Raw genomic sequence first — 22449 nt, 5'->3', positions numbered from 1 at the left:
TTTTTTTATTTTTTGCAAGTACAAGTTTATCGCTTACCTCATCATTATGAGTCTAGATTTTACGCTGGTGTACCTTTTCATCTAATTACTGAAAACGTAGCGTGTGATGAACATATACGCCAGTGCCTGGTGGTAACGTCATGAGCCTTGCCGATTTCTATGCAAAGCGTCAAATATAATGCTAAGCTTTCATAGATTAGCTCTAATTTTTATTAGGCATGCATGTGATCACGGCTCACAACAGTAGAAAGACGCGAATGTGCATACTTAAGCAACAGCGCTGTTGCGTCCAACATTCCTTGCATGCAAGGTAAGGAAGCTAAATATGACCCAGGTGAATGATGCGAGAAATCGAATCCACTCGTATGTTGTTTGCATTGACCCTCATATTGAACCTTATGGGTCTCATATGTAGCAGACACATGCACTGACTAACGCTGCATGTGTTATGCTTCTTGTACAAATAAAGTTTTCATGTGTACGTTGAATCATGCAACTTCTGCAGCACCATGCTTAGACAGAAAAAAAAGAAAAGGATTTTTTTTTATATAACCGTTTCCTACTGTAAGAGCTGTCTGTGTGTAATGTAACATTGACTGATTCCTAAATTTATGCCAAGAAAACACCTACAAACACATGTCTTTCAGCCAGCACCATCGAGGAACATGTAACAAGAATAATAGAAGTGCCGCTGTTATTATTCCGATTTTACCGGTTCCTGTGGAGTGTTGGTGTGACTCGCAAAGTGTTGGCTTCTCCGCAATGCAGTGGAGCCCATTTTGACCACGTAATGGCGCTCGGCAAATAGCGGCGCACTAATAACAGTGCCGTAACTCTGGCTCACTAAAGGGAGCCTATACAGGGACTCTAGCCGTGACAGCATTGTGGCACCATCTGCAGAGTCCTAGTGCACCAAAGAGGCAAGACTAATGGGTAGTACAGTAGTGTGCTTGTACCTACTTGGCAAGACAGCCATCACCTGCAAAGTTGGGGGTAAAGGAAAGGAAGAAGAGTGGGAAGTCTCGAAAGCATTGTGGTGCCATCTATGGGACCATAACATCACACAGAGGCATGACTAGCAGAGTGGGTGGTAGACTTGAGTATACTTGGCAAGACAGCAAAGCATAGCGGAACAAGAGGCAAAAGGAGGAAAGTAGGAAGCCACGACGACACAGTAGTGCCATCTATGGGGTATTAGCATCACATAGAGGCAAGTCTAGTGGGTAGTGACCTAGTGGGTAGTGTGGCAGTTAGCAATGAGCTTGTGTCTACTGAGTAAGATAGCAGCCAGTAGTCACAAAGCATGGAGAAGAGGCAAAGAAAGCTTCTCTTTAAAAATGGCACAGTATTTTGTAACATCGAAATTTATTTACACAAAAATAGAGTATATTTTTGTGTAAGGGTGTCGCCCCTAAATTCGAACGTAAATATTTGGCAGAGGCACCTAATACTGCTTATGTGTGCAAGTGCGAAAGCATTGTCTCTTTCAGTCACGATGTCTCCACAACGAGACGCAACTTTCTTCATTGCCTTTTTCATCAAAATGCTGCACACTGGTGCGACTAATATTCAAGACACAAATAAATGTAGAAGAGTACGCATTTGGGCTGGTTGGTTCATGATTACGAGCAGTAAAACAGTTGACAGACACTTGGTTAGAACAGTAAAAACAGTAAACAGACACTTGGTTGTTAGTCAGCGCTGGTGCTTGTGTCAGTGTCCTCGTCCTGTTGTTTAGCGCTGTTTTACTGTTCACAAATAAATGTATTGAGCACCATCTGATATGAAGCAGCGAAACCCTACTGAAGATAAAAATGTGTCAAAGTGGATGCCTCCACAATTTACGGGAGCTCCTGCGAGTCGCTGTCAAGATTTCTCTTTTACCGCAGCCCCATTCATTCAGAACAGCTAAAACCCGTTTTATGTAAAGAAATAGCTACGATATATGAATAACAGTTACTCAATACTTAGCGTTCCGTTACTGATTAGGTTTGATCCCGTTTTGATCTGTGTCTCCATATGGAGACACCATGACTTACTCATTCTTTCTTTATCAAGCTGGTGACCCATACGCATCATGAAAAAATATAAACTACCAATGCTTTCATGAACTTGTTGCGCCATCTAGTTCACTGTCAAAGAATTAAATTGTCTTTTGAGCATTCTTTTCATTTTCGAGTGGCAGAAATATTTAAATGTAGAATGAAGATTGCCATAAACACAGTTTAATTGTGAAGGTGCTAGACACTCTAGTTTTTGGACCATAGAGCAAATTACGTTGGTCTGGCAATTATTTCGCGCACCTCGAGTGGTTGTCTGGCCATCAGTGACTCCTAGTTTAATGCCAGATCAATAGAATTTTAACGCGATAGCGTTAAGGAGCTCGTGTCGCAGAAAAGCCGGTGTCGTCGGCGTCGGCGTCCGCGGCGTTGACCATGAGCGATAAATCACGGCAGGCACTTGATAAATAAAAAGCAACTTCCAAGATGGGCTGGGTGGGAATCGAACCAGGGTCTCCGGAGTGTGAGACGGAGACGTTACCACTGAGCCACGAGTTCGATGCTTCAAAGCGGTACAAAAGCGCCTCTAGTGAACGCGGTGTTGCCTTAGAAACGAGCTGTTTCTAAGGCTCAGGCGTGCGTCGCTTGCTCAGGCGCACATTTCGTTGTCGCGCCGAACGCTGCGTTGCTCGACGCTCACCGCGTCCGATGCGGGGCGCGTAGTCGCTGCGCCGTAGCCCATTGTCTTACACCCCTTGGCGGGTCGACGGGAACGCTGTCGCGTTCCACTCTTGAAGGCGAAGCTTAAGCGTCCTCCAATTTTTATTTGGGCAAAGCAAACCTGCAGAACCAGCCCGGGCTGTTCGTTTTTGTACTTGAGAATTCTGCGTGCGCTGCAATTTAACATTTTCTTTTTTAGTGTACTTCCTCAAAAAACTCGTCACCATTCTTGCTCTAAACGTAAGGTATGTTGCAAAGGACCACTGGTTTCAGCAAGTCCAGTCGCCATTTCAGCAGCGGGGCAAGTACAAGAAGTGTGCGACAAAAACCATAGTCTGCTGCCGAAAATACAATGTTTTCTTGTACAGTGCAGCTTATTAGGACTGTTTCCTCCAATATCACAACCTGTGAACTCGTTGCTGCAACACTTGCACAACTTGCATAAATTGCAAGTTGCAATTGCATAAATTATTTCCCTCCTTCCTGTAAACTGCCAAAGCGTACTTGCGGAAAAAAAAAAGCTAGTATTGAGTCACGATGTCTCCATATGAGGACGTGAAAGAATTTGCATAACTGTCCTAGAGAGGTGAATTTTTTTTCTTCACACTCTGGACACTTAAAACATCAACACGTGCCTGCAAGTTTTAATAAATGTTTCCCTGGATAATATCATAATTCATGACTGAAGGGGTGATTGTCGCTTTGGTGAAATGCTTTTTCCTGAGCACTCCTTGCCCATGCAAGCTCTCGTCTGCGTTGTAACTTCACCTCGGTAAGGCCCAAACAAAGTGCGTCTCAACATGCTCGCTTGCCCACGAGGACTTCATAACTCGAAGGACTGTTCAGGCAGCCTTCAAATGGAGATTAACGCTTTTCACTTTATACACTCATGGCTGCGACATGGCATGTGCAATAACGCATGCACTAAGTGCACCTTAAGTCAAGCGGAACCGTGGAGCCGCCGTGGCGTCAGGGAAGCGTGCTCATCTCACACCCCGCAGGCCCGTGTTCGATTCCCACCAAGACCAAAACGCACCAAATTTTTTTTTCAAAGCCATTAATTTACTTTGTTGACAGGAACCTCCCTGAGAAATGTGACATCAATCCAAGCATTTTTTGACGTTTTTGCTCTTTGCTCTGTCGGACATTCTTAGTACAATTATTCGGTCGTGCCACTGACTACGACGGATTTTCGCATAATGGGGCACATAATGTTTTGCATCGATAGTATTCGAGAAAAAATTCCGTAAATTATTCGTGAATGGGCTGCACACCCCTTCTTAAGATGCACACATCGTCAGCCAACGCCACACAGCACACACTGGGTTACCTCCACACAGTATCAACACGACGCCTTATGCAATCGTTTTTGCACTTGACATTCTGTTGACAAGAAGCTCATTGATTTAAGCTTTGGCACCATAATAATATTCATTTCCTAACCCCTTGTAGCTTGTCCAGTCGCATTTTCCAACTGCATCACTTTTTGTAGACAGTAGTTGCTGCTACGCACCACACACTAACGCCTTCTGTGCTTCATTGTGCTGAAAGCTTTTATGGATCATCATCATCATCATCATCAGCCTGGTTATGCCCACTGCAGGGCATAGGCCTCTGCCATACTTCTCCAACTACCCCAGTCATGTACTAATTGTGGCCATGTTGTCCCTGCAAACTTCTTAACCTCATCCGCCCACCTAACTTTCTGCTGCCCTCTGCTACGCTTCCCTTCCCTTGGAATCCAGTCCGTAACCCTTAATGACCATCGGTTATCTTCCCTCCCCATTACATGTCCTGCCCATGCCCCCATTTCTTTTTCTTGATTTCAACTAAGTTATCATTACCTCGCGTTTGTTCCCTCACCCAATCTGCTCTTTTCTTATCCCTTAGCGTTACACCGATCATTCTTCTTTCCATAGCTCGTTCCCATGCCAGTTGAAATGTATGTACGTGTTTATGGCTGCAACACTCTGTTTGTGTTTCATGAAAACCTCGGTAGTTTTTGTGCCAAGCCCATGTACAAGATTCACTTCATGTTGCAGTGCACAGAGGTGTATCAGTCTCTTCTGTTTCTACGGCTGAATGTTTGAGGGAAGCTGAGCATCAATACAAAATTCTTGTTCAGGTGCCCCACAGCTTGCCCTGTAGCATTTTCCCCAGCGTACACACACACTGAAAGCGAGTATATGTACAATGTAAGTACATTGCTTTCTGTAGGCAACACCTGCCGGTGCACGCCACCCTGAATGTGCATGCATCACAAATGAATTCGGCACTTCATATGTATACATATACTGTACACATTTGTGTAGTGAGCTTTTATTACTCCCATGCCACCTAAACTATAACCAGGGTCTACTGACTGAAACACTCCATCCATTTTTCATGCAAACACCCCAGTAGGGCTCTCTTTTTTTTTTTTTTTCACTGCTCAGCTTAAAGTATGCAGCGATGTCTGAGGACTTTGTTTTGTAACAGCAGACTTTCGGTAAACCCGACTCCAATCATGTCTGCGGCAGTCTCCATTTAGCGCTTCAGTATCCCTTCACAACAACAGGAAATCTTTGTTACAGTGAAATTGTGGATAAACTTACTTTTTTATACTGAAGCTAAATATACATGGTATACAAGCTAATATACATACAAGTTAAGAAAATCAAAATTATTTGTTACGTCAACAATTTCATTACACTGAACTTTGTTACATCGAGGTTTGACTGTATTTGTGTAACTGTAGCATTAAACGCAGCGTTTCTTTTTTTCATCACCCAAAATGGCAAGTGACAGGGAGTTAACCAGAATTCTGAATAACAGGCTAACGAATAATACCAGCCAGTTTTGAACAAGAACGAGAACAAAGATGCAGTGTAGAAGGTAATTTCACATAAATATAAATCAGATGTTCAAAGCTGAGAATGCACTGTACAACCATCATAATGTGAAGGATCCGTGAAAAACTGCAATGAGAGCACCTAGTAAGTGTGCTTACGTAGAAGAACAATGTGGCAACACACAGTAGCCCATGTTATAGACACCCTGAAATCTGTGTTCAATGAGCAAAGAACTCAATTGAAGGCTTTAGCGTTCAAGCTAGAAATCCACTCAGAAGCTTTACAATGGCATTTCACTCATCTGCAGCTGCCTTGATTGCAGGCTCCCACCTGCACAAGCTATTTAGGGCAACATACATTACAACATTGTGCGTATCGGATTACTAAACTGTGGTTGAACGTCGAACATGTAAGAGTCATCAACATTATGCACAATGCGAACCATAGGCGCATAAAAAAGACATTTACATAGCACGACAGCACGCAACGTTATGTGCACTATGTGCTGTCCTACATATCTCTGGTGTTTTTTTCGAGCTGCTCAGCTACATATTAAGGCCAACTAAGTAGCCCAAATTGTGGCATTGGTTATTTTGACTCCTCTCCAAATTTTACACACAATCGTATATACAGAAACATTCTACTTTCTGTTAGCTGCATTGGTTAGTTAGTATTTAAAAAAAAATATTCTGCATTGAAAAGCTGAAAAAAAAATGCAAAAAATGAAATTTCAAGCAAAATTACAAATCAACTTCTGTCTTTCTTTCATGCACCTCGCTCTCACGCTATCTGGAAAAATTTCTTCCTGCTATGAACACTTCCTTAAAAATATTTCGAAGCCTGACAAGTCTGCAAAAAGCTTCCTCAGCACACATGCGGAAGTGTCTTCACAACTAGGATAGTTGCTCTCATTTTTGCTTGACATAGCAAGCAGAGTTCTGCAACTGGCCAAATAGAGGCTAGAAACTGCAAAACATATCGACAGTGCACGTGGAACAACAAAAACATCACATCTGCTTTTCGGCTCGCTCTGTGAAATGCAGAGCGCTGCGGGCGTTCACTGGAAACAGAAAACTGTGAACTTGCACAGCACGGTGCGTGGTGGGACGATGACCAGGACAAGAGGAACATTACAGCAACTCCAACAACAAAAGTGCACGTGCAAGCCATCCAAGAAACCAGGCAACATTTGAGCCACTTCGGCAGGCGGCGCGCATGAAGTGCTCATATGACGTCCCTCTTGGATGTGATGAAATGCAGAGAGCTTGAGACGACCTCAGAAGTGCCATCGGTGTCCTCCTGCCTGTTGACGAGGTCCTTCTGTGGATGTTCAAGCAAGCAAAGTATGTATAATGTATATTCAATTTAACTATGTTCACTGCATTTTTTTTTTTCAACGCAGTATGAATGAAACCATTCTGTAGAAGAATCGAACATTTAAGCAGGTCTGGCAAGACATTCAATGATGCACACAACTTACACATATCACTGTCAAAAACTCTGCAACTTGCTTTCATAATTTAGTTATGCAGTAACAACTACTCTCGTCAATAACCTTTCTGTATAGCTCACCATTTTGAGGAGTACTTTTGAACTTTAGGCAATTCTTTAGCTTTTGCTACAGTACCCAGGTTTGCCAGCCCAGCTGAACAATGAATGGGAACAAACAGTGAAACACCTAAAGGAGTACTGACAGAACCTTTTTGTGTTGTCTTTATTACTTTATTGGATAGTCCTCGACCCAGTCCTTGAGCCATTATGGAGACTCACTTCTTCAAGAAGCAACATGGCTTCGGATGTGAAAAAAAATTACTTAAAACATTACCGAAAGCTGTTGTGTTAGTCTCGTGGCAACAGATATCACTGATGTGTGCATATAAACTGTGGTCGTGTTGCCTAAAGGCGAGTCCATTCAGTACTCAACTGGACAAGAAGGGGCAGAGGGTCGTCCTGTGTTTCCAAGAGAAGTGAGCAACTGGAAGGGCTGTTTGGCAGCTTTCGCCGACAGTCATTGTGTACCCTTCAACTACCGCACCCGGCCATCTCCGATTTTGCCGACATAAGAAGTCATTTTCCCATTCGAAGCCACGCTGGGCTTGACACAAGTTTTGTACGGGTCGTAAAAAAGGTGTTGCAATTATTCATATTTGGCACGCTTGAGAAAATAGACATCTTGGACTGCAACTTTGGAACCGACAATAGCTACCTAAAGAAGCAAGAAAAAGCGGGACACTAAATTTTCGTGTCAGTACTCCTTTGAGCGTTGTGTGCCACACACATTTTTCATACAAGAAAGGGAATGACAGGGAGGTAAAGACTTATTTATTTATTCATGGGCCTCACAGGCTTTAATTGGAGCATTATATGCGGGGGAAAACAAGGTATGATTAAAGGAGAAGCAGTAGTCCTTATACAAAACGAACTAGGCATGGCTAACATTGTATCATCGAGAAAATGCAGAAAACAACAGTTATAGAATAGTTAGCAAGGACTAGCATAAAGTAAGCAAGTTGAGAAAAGAATCATGGAAATATAGCAGTCACCTCTGATTGAAATTTTACCGGGTCGCAGATGTTGACAGTGTCAACAGGAAGACCACTACACAGTTCAATGACACGTGGGAGTGCTGATGAATTAAACACTTTTGTGCATCCGAAAGTGCATCTGAAACATTGGCGATTGGCAACTATGCAGACGACACAAAGTATGAAGTGGCTGGGAAAGGGTAACATTATCCTACGAAGTAGCAATGAAAGGTAATCTTTCTGCACGAATCCGAGGAACGAAATGAAAGAAAATACTTGATATTAAAAATACTGGACTGGCAGTTGTAGTTTTTGGCATTGGAACACACAGCATGGTTTTGAACGATTCAAGTGAGTGGATTAAATAGTGTTGATGGAGTGACCATCCAGATTGGCAAAGCATATTCCAAGCTAGAACAAATAAATGTTTGGTAGGCAAGTTTAGAAGTAGAAGAAGGGACTCTGTGAAGTATCCTTTAACCCTTTCAGGGTCAATGAAGTAAATACGGCACCGCAAATGAGTACAAAATGGTCGATGCCGTATATCTACAGCACCATCTGTACATTTAAAAAGCGCGCTAATTTCCAAACTTTTTCTTTCCTGGCACATGCTGCCACTATGCAAGAATACAAGGAATTTTTCTCTCTCGCCTACCTCTCTCGGTTTTCGTTGCATGGTTTTGTTTGCTCTGGCGTGTCTATATACTACCACTCGCACATTGGCACGCGGGCGGGCGGGCAGGCGGCAATTAGTTTAGGTTTTGCTCCGCGTGCGGTTTTGGCTTCTTGCGCTCGTAAAACTCATGGCTTTCTCATTACTAATCACTCAAAGGGCGATCGCCTGTTACTCGTTTTTTGCTCACAGGGGTGCGCATACGAAGGATGCCGCCGTGCATGCGTTTCCTTTCTTTTTTTATGAGACTTGCGAAAACTAATCGCCTCTGGTTGGCGATAAGATGAAGATTAGTCTAAGTTTGTCATATGTTTTGCTTTTTTGATGGGCACACAACCACACAGTTTTCGTGAGTGCGCTCACCTACGCTGTTCAATTACACTATGGACGTAAATATTAGTGAAAGAGCAGGAACATTTGAGACTTGCGAAATATTTCTAATTCTTATAGGTTTGTTTCCTTTTTTTATTGTTTTTATTCATGAATAAACAGAACATATATACCAACGCAAAATATATTTTTCTCACTTTACGGTCACCCTAGAAAAATTACAGTAAATTTTTTTGAAATAAGTCCCTCTGAAGAATTTAAATCTGCAATAAGAAAAATCGACCCTGACAGGGTTAAGTATCCTTTAAGTACACTTTAAGTATCCAAGTATGCAGGATGCCTGTGGGCCAATTTTGTCTATATGAAGCTTTCAGGACAGAGTTGGTGTTAAAGATACACTGATGTATTTGTAGCATGTCTCACAGGATATGCAAGAGTTATTAAGTGAGTAGTTCAATACAGAATATTTGGCTGGCGGGTGAAAATCACTTGATGCGACGAACAGTGGTCTAGCAAAGGATGTCCAATGTATCCAATATTTCGACAATGGGACTTGTCCATGTCAGGGCAAGAACATTGTTGCCTTGATGATGAGGAGTCTGCTTGTCAGAACAAAGGCACCAGCCTCAGATAGCTTGTTTTTCTGATGATGAAAATGAGCCTCCGCATCGAAACATTGACCTGAGACACACCTTGTTCAACCAGTGTTGAAAACTATCCTCAAAGATGACAATGACATCAAGAGGAAGAAGAATAATGGGAACCAAGGGGTTCGATTGTTTTGTTTGTTACAACCCCACAAAGCCAACAGGCAATCAAGCTTCAAGCCAGGGAAAGGATAGGGGAAATTAGCTGTTATTTTTAACTGAAAAGTACAAATAAAAAAAAGAAAAATGCAACTTTCTGCAGTCCAATTCACACGTTCCTCATTACGCATGCAATACCTTTGGTGTTGCTAGCACAGAAGAGCATGGCCTTCCAGACTGGCTTCCATTACTCTGGGGAAGCCATCGCTGGAGTTGCAGTATGGGTGCCATCTATTTGTGTATGTGTTCTATATCTAGCCCTGTAAGTGGCACAGTCGACTTCCGTTATTTCAACCCTGACAGGGACCAACAAAATTGATTAAATTATCCGGTGGGTCAAATTAAACAATATCTAGATGAAACACCGAAACACACCATTGATTCATTTCACAGTATTTGTTCAGTTCTAACACACCCCCAAATCAAATGCGGGCCCACTTTCTATCTGTTCAAAGTATAAAACTAACATATAAATGACATTAAAGCCCGAAAACAAAGAAGAAATCTAATGCTCACCAGATCTTTTAGGAAGAAAAATGGGCAAGGGTCTAATACCGCATTTGCACAATTCTAACGTGCACCTTTTTTTAACAGAAGGTGCGTTCAAATTTGCACATGCATTACAATCGTAACCAATTCTACTCAAAATGAAAAAGGAAACCAATTCTTACTAAAAGAAAGCTCAATGCAAGCTGGCGAGCAACAATGCCATCGAATGCGTCGTCTGAAGAAAGCGACGCTCAGACACATCATAAGGTGGGCTTAGGGTGCGTGCAATGCCCTCCCGCAGACTATGGTTTCGCAAGCCTTCAACAAGTGTGGCATTTGTAATGCATTAAACGGTACAGAAGATGACTTTCTGTGGTCGGCAGACAGTGAAAAGGAGGTGTCGTCGGACTCCAATAGCGACTAGCCGCTAAGGTTCAGCTGTGCGCATGTCTGGTTGTCTTTGTATATTCCACAAAATCGTTACAACATGGTACACGTCGACTCAGGTTTCATTACTTGATGCCCGCGTTAGAATTGGCACCAAGTTATTTTTTGGGATATTTGGGCGGTAGAATAACTGCATGTTACAATTGGTGGCACGGCAGAATCGTCCAAATACGAGATGTGCTGTACAATGGCAGCCAGTTCTCTTAGGTCAGCTTCGCCGCAATACAGCTGTGTTATGCGGTAAAGCGCACAAATGCCAGGGACAAGGTTTTGGTTTCTAATTCGATTGCACTGCGCAGGCAACTTCCAGACCAATTTTCTTGAAAACAAAAAACTGGAAAAAAAGGTGCACATTATAATTGAATAATTAAGGTAGTCAGACATTGTGAGCTTTCCTTATTGCTTCAAAATCTTCATAGGGAAGGCTAAACACAGGCATTTTCGACGGGAGATCACGTGTGTTCAATGAATTCACTGTTACCTACACTTCAACGAGATGTGCTTCCACCAAAGGGAGCCACTAAGAGGGGCCGCTATTGGGGTCACTATAGGGGTCACTATAGAGGTCACTATAGGGGTCATGCAAGTGTATGCTGGCTGGTCAAGTTAAATTATACAGGGAAGGACAATTTTTGGCTGGAAATAACTAAAGTTTCAGCCTATAAAGATGCATGGGTGCCAACAGGGACCTTCCGTCGGGATCGAATTAACCCGCATCAAATTAACAAAAGTCTACTGTATCACAAGTGGTCAAGAGAAGTGTTGCATATCATGCAGCGTGTAGGTGATGCATGTTGAAAGGGCTAAACCGGCAATAAGCTGACATCTTCTCCCTGCTCTTCCCAAGGCCTCACCCGCCGCAGTAACAGGGCCTAGTTCATTACTACGAAGGTTCGTGCTCACCTGAATGCCACCGAAAAGGATCAGCTCCCCACGTCCAAGCACCAGCGAGTACAGGATCACCTCTTCAACCATGGAAGCGGTGCTAGTTGCAGCTACTTGCGGCTGCAGTGGCAGCCACGATGCCTTGCCTTCCTGAGCCACCTGACTGACATCCAGAACGTACAGCCGCATGGGGCACACGGGCACGGTTGGCCGCCTCCGTGCTGGCACAGACGATGCCCTGTGAAAAAGCAATCATTGGGTCTGTGTACATTAAAACAATCACAGAGAGACGAGCAAGCTGGGAGGCACAGCTGCCTGTTCTAGAAAGAAAAATACATAGAAAAAAGGATAACTGAAGAACGGGATATATAAAGGGGAAGAGGAGAATGATTGAAATGAGAGAATAAAAGAAGAAGGGCGGCTATAAAGTAAAGAAAATGGAAGTGGACACACTGAAGAAGACATGCGCCTGCCTCACACACAAGAGCATGCCACTCAGTGCACAGGTGATAGTTCATAAAAACTTGTACACAATTAGTCCACATCAGTGTGTTAAGACTACAATCAAAAAGTAAAAAAGCGAGGATCTATGCAGCGATATGTTTGAGAACCACTGGTCTAGGCACTGCTCAAACTAGCCAATGGATATCAAAAAGAGGCAGAACATCATGCTCTGAATTTACTTCTTTTGTCTACACAAATTACACCACTTTGGGCAAGGCTGTATGTGCAGTGTTATTCAAAACAGTGTAGCTAAAAGTGCCCATGTACCAAACAATGCAACCGTCAGCTGCAACTGCTATGCATTTTACAAACTAGCAACACATTTGTAAACCAAAGGGGTGCTTTGAGACAAATGTATACAGTTAAATCTCGATATAATGAACTTCAATATAAAAAAATTCTCGATATAACGAAGCAATCACCTTTTCATAACCTCTTGTCCATAGAACACCATGCATTTACAACCCTCAATACAGTCAAACCCGGCTCTATCGAACCCATTTACAAAGAATTATCCTGCATATCGAACAATTATTGAACATGGTATAGTTACTATGAGTATATATAACAAAAATTACGCTTACACCGAACAAAAATAGCAGCGACGCCCGATATATCGAATGTCAAGTGGCGCAAAAGTGCCCCCAGAAGTTGACTCTACCTCACGGCGGCGGAGAAACACGCCGACACGTCGCAAAAATGGTTTAGCCCGGCAGCGCAGCTACATCCACCCGCCTTCCCTACCGTGACCGCGTCTTATCGGTTAAGTTGGTGACACCCCCCCCTGCAAAAATGATCCTGGCCCGCCCACAGCGCTCGCTCAGACAGGCAATCAGAGGCTCTTGTGCCCTCGTCATGCGAGGTGGTGCAAGCAAGTCTGAGTTGCCTCGCTGCTTTTCTCATCTGTTATTTTGCACCTTGTGGGCCTTCTCCCACAGTGTTGCCATGATGGCTAGCGCGAAGCACAATGAATTTGCCTTTCGCCATGAAGTTCGAAATCATAAATCGACTCGAACGCAGTAGAAGTTGGATATTGCCATAGCGTACAAGATTCCGAGGTGCACTCTCAGCACTATCTTGAAGAATAAGGGGGAGATTAGGGATAAAGCGGACAAACGACATGGTGCCCGTGGCGCCCGATGCATACGCACGGCCATGATGTCGAGGCACCGTGTACAAGTAGTTCATCCGAAACTGCTTCAGACATGCCAGTTTCTGCGTGCCCGGTGATGACTCTGAAAATGCTTGCGAGTGTGACAAAGCCATTGCCGGTGCCACCAAAGTTTGGAGCGAGCTGTCACAATTTCCGGAATCCATTGACGGATCAACAGTCAACGAGCTCGTGAGTGCGGTTGGTGGTGTCGCGACCACGGGAGAGCTTTGAAAACAAAGACTACATTGCCAACATCGTACCAAACACAAGTGAAAGCAGGCACAATGAGGAAAGTAATAATAATAATATTTGGGGTTTTACGTGCCAAAACCACTTTCTGATTATGAGGCACGCCGTAGTGGAGAACTCCGGAAATTTTGACCACCTGGGGTTCTTTAACGTGCACCTAAATCTAAGTACACGGGTGTTTTTGCATTTCGCCCCCATCGAAATGCGGCCGCCGTGGCCGGGATTTGATCCCGCGACCTCGTGCTCAGCAGCCCAACACCATAGCCACTGAGCAACCACGGCGGGTCACAATGAGGAAAGTAACGACGATCCTTTGCCCACATCTTCCGAGGTGATTGGTGAACTCGCACTAGTCCAGCGCTCTGTGCAAATGTGAAAGGTTGCAGCTTCAGCCGCTCCAACTCCTTAGACAATGTGGAGACAAAGTGTGTGCTGTCACAGGCAGCAAAGTTGCCCAAGCGGAAGAAGATACAAGACTATTTCATGCCAAACTAAGCTAGTTTCATCAATAAAGTGCTCTTATAAATAGTATGTGCTTTTATGACGTCCAATTCTTTAGCAGGCTTATATAGAATTATGCCCTATATCAAATTGATAGGCGTTTTTTAGCGAGTTTGATGTAATCAGGTTCAACTCTATAACAAAGAGTGTGTGTATGCGATTTCAGTATAATGAAATTTTGCTTCCGCCACGAAGGGATTCCGAGACAATAAATGGGAACTTCATGGACGCAGATGGTCAAATGATTGAATTACTAGCAGCTGCCTGCAAATGCACCTTTCAAATCGCGCCCAACTCAACAAGAGTGATTGCCGAAGTGTAGCCGCATCATGTTCCCTATAAATTCCAAGTGCGATAAGATCCTATAGCATCCCACACACTTTGTGCTTTAGGTATGAGTGAAAGTGTGCGAGGGTGAGACAAGAAAGGTGGTGGCTTCACGAGTGCCGCCTTCTCGTGCGAGCAAGGGAAAGAAGGGGAAGAGAGTGAGTTCACGGTAACGCAATCAAATGCGTGCAAGGGGCAGGGAAAGGGGGGTAAATCGGCATGCTCATGATTTCTGGCGAGTGTCTCGACCGTGGCTGCGCACGGCTGTAAGTGCGGCTCAGCACATACGCAGCCGCGCAAGCTGCTTTAGAGGTAATATGCTGCGTGTGGTAAGAGTGGGTATGCCGTATTGTGGGCATGACATTTAGTATTGGAGGTTGTGTAATCTCAAGTTCGGTAACTCGTTGGAGCGAGACGCAGACGAAGAATTTGCTCCCCACTGCTGGCGTTCTTGATGAAAGTGCCATCCCAGTGCGGGCGACACTATCAGCCATAAGGGCAGAGTGCACACAAAGGCGTGGCTGGCTTCGTTTAATTCATACCGCCAATGGGAAGATATTGTCGACGTATGTGGCGTGAAACTGTATCATTCGTCACCAACTCCCAAATTTATCAAAATGAATTGTTTTCTCATTCAAATTTGCTTTTCTCAGTTGCCCAATAATTCGGAAAATTCTGCAGCCCCTTTTCATTTAGGAAAAATCTTATTTGCATAAAATATCGAATTTCCATACAACGTAATTTCAATACAGTGAAACCTCGTTAAACTGTAGTTGGCCAAAGCTTGGAAAAAGTATGTGCGAAACAATAGTACTGCTTAACCGAAATAGCATGAGATCGACCACCTATCTGTCAAAAACGGAACTCGGAGAGGGTGCGATGAAAGGGGAAAAAAACAGGCAGTATGTATCCACTTCGCGCGACAAGGGTTAATTTCGTTTGATGGCGCGGCGACCTAGCAGCGACAGCGGCCTCAAACTTACTGACGCTGCGAGGCAGCTTTTCAGCCAGCCCCCTCTTCTCGGCAAACACTCACATGGCAGGGAGAGAGAGAGAGAAACAACTTTACTGGTCCATTATGAAATGGAACACGTTAAGCGTCTGATGGGGTGGCTCCCTCTTCACGGGCTCCATATGCTTCCAGGGCCACCTAGCCCCTGTGGATCAGTTGGGGCTGGTCTTGCAGGGCGGGGCTGGACAGCATGATCTCCCATCACTCGTAAAGGGTGGGGTGGGGATAGCAGGGGGCTTAGTTATGGGTATAGGTGGGGGGTGGTCTATGGAAAAATTGCACTCTCCTATGACGTGCCGAGGGGTGCCTAGTGCATTGCAGTGAGGACATGTGTTCTTGTATCTTTCTGGGTATATTTTGTTAATGGCAGATTCCTCGTTGGCGTTACGTATTCTCCATGCACACGTGTGGTAGCGCTGCAGAAGTTGCAGGGCGCCTTTTTCATTGTGGGGTGCTGTTCTAGTCGCGACGATTGCATGCATGAGGCTGATGTAACGCGCAGCTTCTGCCACTGTCAGGCCTGAATCGCCCGTGCTGGCACTTTCCGTGTCGTCCTCATCACTGTTGCTAGCCGACACTTCGGCAACAACAGAGGCAACGATGGCGAAAAGTCAAACCTCGCAGCCGACATCTCTTCACAGTTGCAGCAGTGCTGCCAAGCAACTTCTTCGCATTCCAAATGCCACAGACTGTAGTCAACAGCAGATCCCTGTCGCGTGCCAGCGCCGGCTTCTTCGTGCCACGTTCGATAGCACAAAACGATGTCCAATTTTTCTTCTGTGCTGAGTATCTGGCGTCTTTTTTATCCGAGCTTTGGCATGACGCGAGTCCTCGCTTGTGCGACACCACAATGCTCTCTGGTACATCGCCGAAATGATGTTGACGTTGATGTGGCTTCACGCGCAAACGCACAGGGCGCTTGGAGGCCATTGTTCCGATCTCTGAGGCTAGTTGTTCTGCCCGGCCTCCCGAAGGAGACGACGTACCACCGTGTTTGCGTGACGAAAAGTGGAAACACTACCTCCTAACCGATACGTACGCAGTAAGCTGGTACGGTTTATGCGGATACGAAACACATTATGTTCAATGGCTGCTGAGTCGGGGATTTGACTTTACTACTTTTAAAGCGAAACTACTGTTTAAGTGGGTATGGTTTAACGAGGTTTTACTGTATAAAGAAGCAAATTTCTGATTTTACCGACTTCGTTATATAGAGATTTACCTGTACCACAATTTAACCTTAAGGTGTAAATTTTGCTTACACACTAAGTTACACCATTTGAGCTGCAGGCAAAATTTACACCATGGCGTTCAATGTGATATACAACTGGCATTTAAGCATCTCTTTAGGTTTATGATTGCACAGTTAGTCTGTAGAATGCACCAGCAGTAGCAGCAAACAGGATTGAATTGTTTCACAAATGAGCACATATATAACTAAGGGTATTTTGGTGATGCACGTGCACAATTGATAAAAGTTATGTAAGCTGCAACAAATGATGCATAGCTTTCTGAGCAATGTTCAAATGTGCACACACATTATGATTTTAAATGGGTTTAACATTTCTTAATTTCTATAGAGTGGCCAATCAGCAGGCATTGAGAACTAGATGTACTCACCCTCCTGCTCTAAGGGCCTTGAGCCTCTGCTCCATACGGTCGAGTAACTCCAGCTGCCTCTGCCGATTGTGCCGGGCATTGGGGCGTACCGATGGGCGGGCACTGCCAACTGTGGATATAGCCGTCTTCTTTGAGGACAACCTCCTTGCCATATCATCACTCGTTTCATCCTCTTCATCGCAACTGGAACTGCTGGCTGTAGATGAGCCTGTATGCAAGAATCGTTTACAAATGCTTTTACATTGACAAATGCAGGATATGGTTACGTTGCAAACCAGTTAGGAAAAAGACACGGAAGCAGAAAAAACATGAACATAGAGGCTGTTTTAAGAGCTTTACTCCAACCTACATTAGTACATTCCCACTAAATAAACCTCATCATGATGCATAAAATCAGTTATCCAAGGTTAGATAGTTATGACAAGTTCAGAATTTGCAACTGAATAAATCTTCATTCACTTGAAAAGTCTTGTGATGGTGGTCATTAGTTTCACTTGAAAGCACTTACCGTATTTACTCGCATAATGATAGTGCCCGGAGCGAGCTTCCAAAAGTGAAGCCAAAACGACCGTAATGCCATTGGGGGCGCTGCAATCGGTAGCACTCACATGGTGTGGTGCAGAGGCAGAATGTCTGCTTCTCACGCGAAAGACCGGGGTTCAAATATCAGCCAGGGGTAGTGTTTTTATCCTTTTTTTAATACTTCACGCATTGATGCTTATATTATTTTTACTGCTGCTTAACACTTGCTTCCGTTGCTATGTAATGCAAGAAATAGTGAACCACAACATGGAGGAATAACAACAAAATTAAATTTTTTAACATTGAAGGATAATTTTTGCAGCGCCACCTCACGGGAATGAACAAAACTATCCCAACCAAAGCATGGCCTCTGAGACCTGTACGCATCCGCAGGCTTGCCGATGCCAGCCCGACAGGCTCTGCTTGCTTCGCTGGCTGTGCTTTCTGAAGCCATCGACGCAAAAGGGAAACGGGCTGCGCTAGCCGACGTTCGGTGACCGCGACAGTACACTATAGTACACTCTAGTGTGGGACACCAAAACAAAAATTGCTGCTGGTGGAGCAAACCGAACGCGCAGAACGCGACTATTTTTTCTTCTCGTGAGTACATTACACGTATTGAAACAGTTTCTTCATATCAGTAATGAGTAATATTGTTAATATCGACAAGTTTGCGACAATAACATAGCCATGTCCACTATGAGGGGACAGAAACAGAGATGGGCGGGCATGCTGCGGAAACTGCGGCATTTGTCTTCACTACTATCCTAATATGGCACGTTTCCGATAAGGGTGTGCGAATACCTTAGCTGTGTTACAAGCGTCGGCGTATGAATAGGGTACACTTCTAACGTATCAGTGTAAACGGGGCCACTATCATTGCCGCTCGCGATTTGTTGCATGCGCACGAGTGCAGACGAGAAGAATCGAAAGGTGCCTTTTTTGTCGTTGTTGGCCAAAACCATTATGAAGCCTACAAGTAATAAAGCCAAGGCAAGTTTGGCTGTAGCTTCTTTTTTTTCATGGAAGTGCGGAAAGTGATGAAAGGAATGAAATGGGGCATCTGCTTAAGAACGTTTGGTGCGTGCAGCCCGCTTGGTTTGTCTTCAAGAGTCGTTCGCGTAGCATTTGACAGCATTCGACAAATGGCAAGCGTGACCATCGTTAGCTAGACTTGGCACATGACATATCGCTGTGACAAGTTCAGGGTGCGATCATTACATGGGAAAGAAATAAAATCGAATTTTGACAACAAAATTCAGGGGTGCGATCATTACGCAAGTGCGATCATTATGCGAGTAAATACGGTACTTCATAGACAGTTTTGAAGCACCAGATTCGCAGGGTTCGCATTGTTACATGCAAAGATTTGTTCCCCAGATAGATAGCTCAGCTCACTATCTGACAGACGCTGTCAACAGAATGAACATGTTACTGTTGCTTAAAGTTGGGCAAGTTCGTTCAAGGCATTGTGGAACATTGTTACAATGCTAAAAAAGTCGAAGCACAAACATGCAATGGCACAGGACAAGCAATGGACATCGACAGTTGCAACCATGTTTCAGGATGAAAGAGGTCAGAGCGCACACATTTCTGCCCACAAGAGAAGCCAACCCACAAAGTCACATGTCCATTAGTGCGGACAGATGTTCCAATTGCAGCTTCATTTTCACCCTACCATAAACACTTTTCGCCGTTGTTCTGATGACTTCTCCAGTACATTCAGCATGTCAGTTTCCAATTTTAGTACAGTCAAACCTTGTTAATACGTAGTCGGCCAAGAACAACGTTTAGCTACGCACTAGACGACGTGCGAATTAACCTTCGAACTCGGTAAGGCTGCGAGCGAGTTTGTCCACAAGGCCCCGCCTCTCTGAGAAAGCCTGCATGACACGTCAGATAATGAAGGGCCGTCGTCCACTTCCACATCGTCATCATCAATTTCGCTTGAAGATGGGCGAGGTGCGACGGTGGCAACACTGTCGCTCTCCGAGAATTCCACAGATGTAACAACCTCATCGTCTCGATAACATAAACACGACACACCACAGTAAAGACTTTTGAATCCCACAACACCACGACCAAAAACAGACTGACGGAATGAAGAAAAAAAATTCCGCAGGAACTTCTCAGGGAGTTGTCTAAGTATGCGTAAGCCTTGTGCCACTTGCTCATCTCCACGCAACCCAGTGTCATTATCAATGTTATGAAACTTGATCCGGCCAGCACAAACAAATGACGGAGCTGTGGTAACCCGAACTGGTACGGATGGTGACGCAAGGCAAAGTACTGCAGGTGGTGACGCCCGGTGCACTGATGATGTTCCGATCATTATAAACTGTTATCGCTCATTAGCGCCTTATCCATCCGCATCGAACCATTATGAACCATGATCAAACATACACCGGCGGTGCCTGCGTATATGGCACGGCCACGCGTACCGAATCTTGAAAGTAATCTGCGATGCGGACACAGAGTGCCAACTGCTGATAGCTCCACATGCTGTGTTTTCGCCGCTTTGCATTCGCGGGCCCGTATCTCGAAAGCAATCTGCGTAAGGGGCAGGGTGCGGCTAGTGCCAAGAGCTTCGTGAGCGCTACGTTCTCACTGCTTTGTTAGCGTTGAAGCGACAGGCAGCCTGAAGGTACAGTCACTCGCTTCTGCGGCCTTTATCATAAAAGCGGTCGTCTTACGGGACGGACAGACGGAGAGACATTTTTCTCGTTGGGTAAGCATAGAAATGCCTACGAATCTTTTTTTATGTGCTTTTGTGCGGTTACTATTTTAATTGGATTGGATTGGGTTCGACGACGACAGTGAATTCACACCCCTACTGGCAGCTTCTTCGCATTACAGGAAGCCAATCTCGAAGGCCATGCTCTTGTGTGCTGCAATCAGCAACAGCTGTATGAGCGGGAAAGAAGTCATAGTGGCCATGTTTTAAAGTCACCGTCGCTGGCAGCTTTCATCTGTGTGTTGCAACTCAAGAATCAAACGTCTGTGCACGTGAGATTTTGCCAATTTTGTGTCTGTACGTGTAGAACAAGAAATAAAATAGTATGCACTAATTGTTTGGTGGGCACTGAGCGACTATTGCTTAAGCTGTCAGCCAATACATGGTGTTCAATGGGAGTTGGGTACGGGAATCTCCGCGACTACGTTTAAACCACAATTACACATTAAGTGGGTACGTATTAACAAGGTTTCACTGTAGTGTGAACGTTTCAGTGGGTGAATGGCATTAATGAGAAACAACGAAAGGGCACTGACCAGGAAGTGCAAAATCTGATGGGCCCTGGTTTGACGTGGAGGGCTGGCTAGGTGAAGATGAGGTAGATGGTGAGGAAGACGATGAAGGCAGTGACTCGAGAGGCCTCTTCAGAACGCCTCGGGTTCCATTGACGCATGCATCCCGCTGAGTATCACTCGGCTGAGGCCTGGAAACACAGAAAGACAAATGAGATCGGTAATTTCCTCAAGCAAAAGGCCCAAACGTTGCAAGAACAAGTAATAGTGATGCAATAAAACTTAGATGGTTTTGTATCGGGCTCTATGTTTTTGTAAAAATCAAATGAAATCTGAAAAACATTTGTAAAGCTTTATAAACTACTGTCTACATGTTTATGATTATCCAGAAATTTCAGAATATCTTGACATAGGTACACACACAAGAGTCCAGACAATCCCTTTTAGCTGTAGCTCTTTCACAATGCTCCCTAAACGGTTAAATTTGCAAATGCACAACACCTTGGAAGGGCAGCATTGACACCCTATGCCTTTAGTCAAGAAGACAGTAGAAATCACTCGCCACAACTTTGGCAGTCATGCACGACTTGTTTGGCTATTACTGCAGACAGCGTCAGTCTTTTTGCCCTGACATTACATTCATGATAAACAATGAGAATGCTGACTTAACTATGCAGTCAGTCCTATTACTTATACATTATAACAAAATTTCATAGGAAGGTGATGGAAAATGACTGGAAATCTTTAGAAACTGTCGCATACAGCAAAAGAAACTCCGATACGTAAGGGTGGCAATGTGGGCTTGTTAGTACATCTTGACTAAAGCTGGTCGAGCAGAGGGAAACACGAGGGCAAAAGAAGGCATCTAATGCACTTTCTTTTGTCCTCATGTTTGCCTGTGCTCGAACACCTTCAGTCTGACACACAGTTGCCAAACAATTTTTCAGACCCACTTGATCATCGTGACTTTTCTGAAGTGCCAGCATATAACCTGCAGAAGCAATCTATGACATAACTGGAATTTCAAATGTCATACAATGCTTTGTTCAATGTTTAACAGTGAAGAGTCACCTTTACTGTACTTAGCATTGACCATGTTCAGTTTTTGTCCTACCCAGAGTACTTGTTGCCTTCTATAAAACAGCAGCACAGTCATCAAACCTCACAAAACCACGGTGCCCAAGGCAGTCATAAATCAGTACTGGCACTAAAGAAGTGACGTTCACAGTCGTCCGTGGTCTACAATGAGAATCTGCTGAAAGTTCAGCAGATCTTACAGAATATTTTTGCTTGCAACTTTGCAGCGCACATGCCAATTCCCACCTTGAGAAATTTTACCACCCTGTCCTGCCACGGCAGCTCAGTGGTAGAGCATCGCGTACGCAAAGCGGAAGATATGGGCTCACGTCTCACCAATGGCAAGTTGTCTATTCATCCACTTTCAATCCCCCTTTCTTTATTATTTCTACATTTCAATTTAAGAAAACTTAATTTCCCCAATGCTTTTCTTGACTTCACGTGGTTGTACCACAAGAAATCGAGCCCCTCAGTTTCCCGCATTCTTTACGGCTTGCACTGTGAACTGAAGTGGTCCAAACATCATATACAA

General features: G+C 44.3%; 1 protein-coding gene across 1 annotated transcript in view; it reads right to left on the bottom strand.

Annotated features, from left to right (window-relative positions):
- Window positions 1-5002: 5002 nt before the first annotated feature.
- Fbxo42 (F-box protein 42) overlaps window positions 5003-22449 on the bottom strand; it is a 30645-nt gene continuing 13198 nt past the window's right edge. The window contains exons 9-12 of the mRNA XM_075684873.1: window positions 20865-21031; window positions 17073-17280; window positions 11725-11944; window positions 5003-6871 (exon numbers count right to left, since the gene is read on the bottom strand). Coding sequence (XP_075540988.1) covers window positions 6776-6871; window positions 11725-11944; window positions 17073-17280; window positions 20865-21031 — 691 coding nt within the window. The 3' untranslated portion in view covers window positions 5003-6775. The remainder of the gene's footprint in view (window positions 6872-11724; window positions 11945-17072; window positions 17281-20864; window positions 21032-22449) is intronic.

This window comes from Dermacentor variabilis, chromosome 3 (assembly GCF_050947875.1).
Source record: "Dermacentor variabilis isolate Ectoservices chromosome 3, ASM5094787v1, whole genome shotgun sequence".
Lineage (NCBI taxonomy): Eukaryota > Metazoa > Arthropoda > Arachnida > Ixodida > Ixodidae > Dermacentor > Dermacentor variabilis.
Note: the sequence above shows the minus strand (reverse complement) of the source record. Positions and strands in the feature narration are given on the sequence as shown.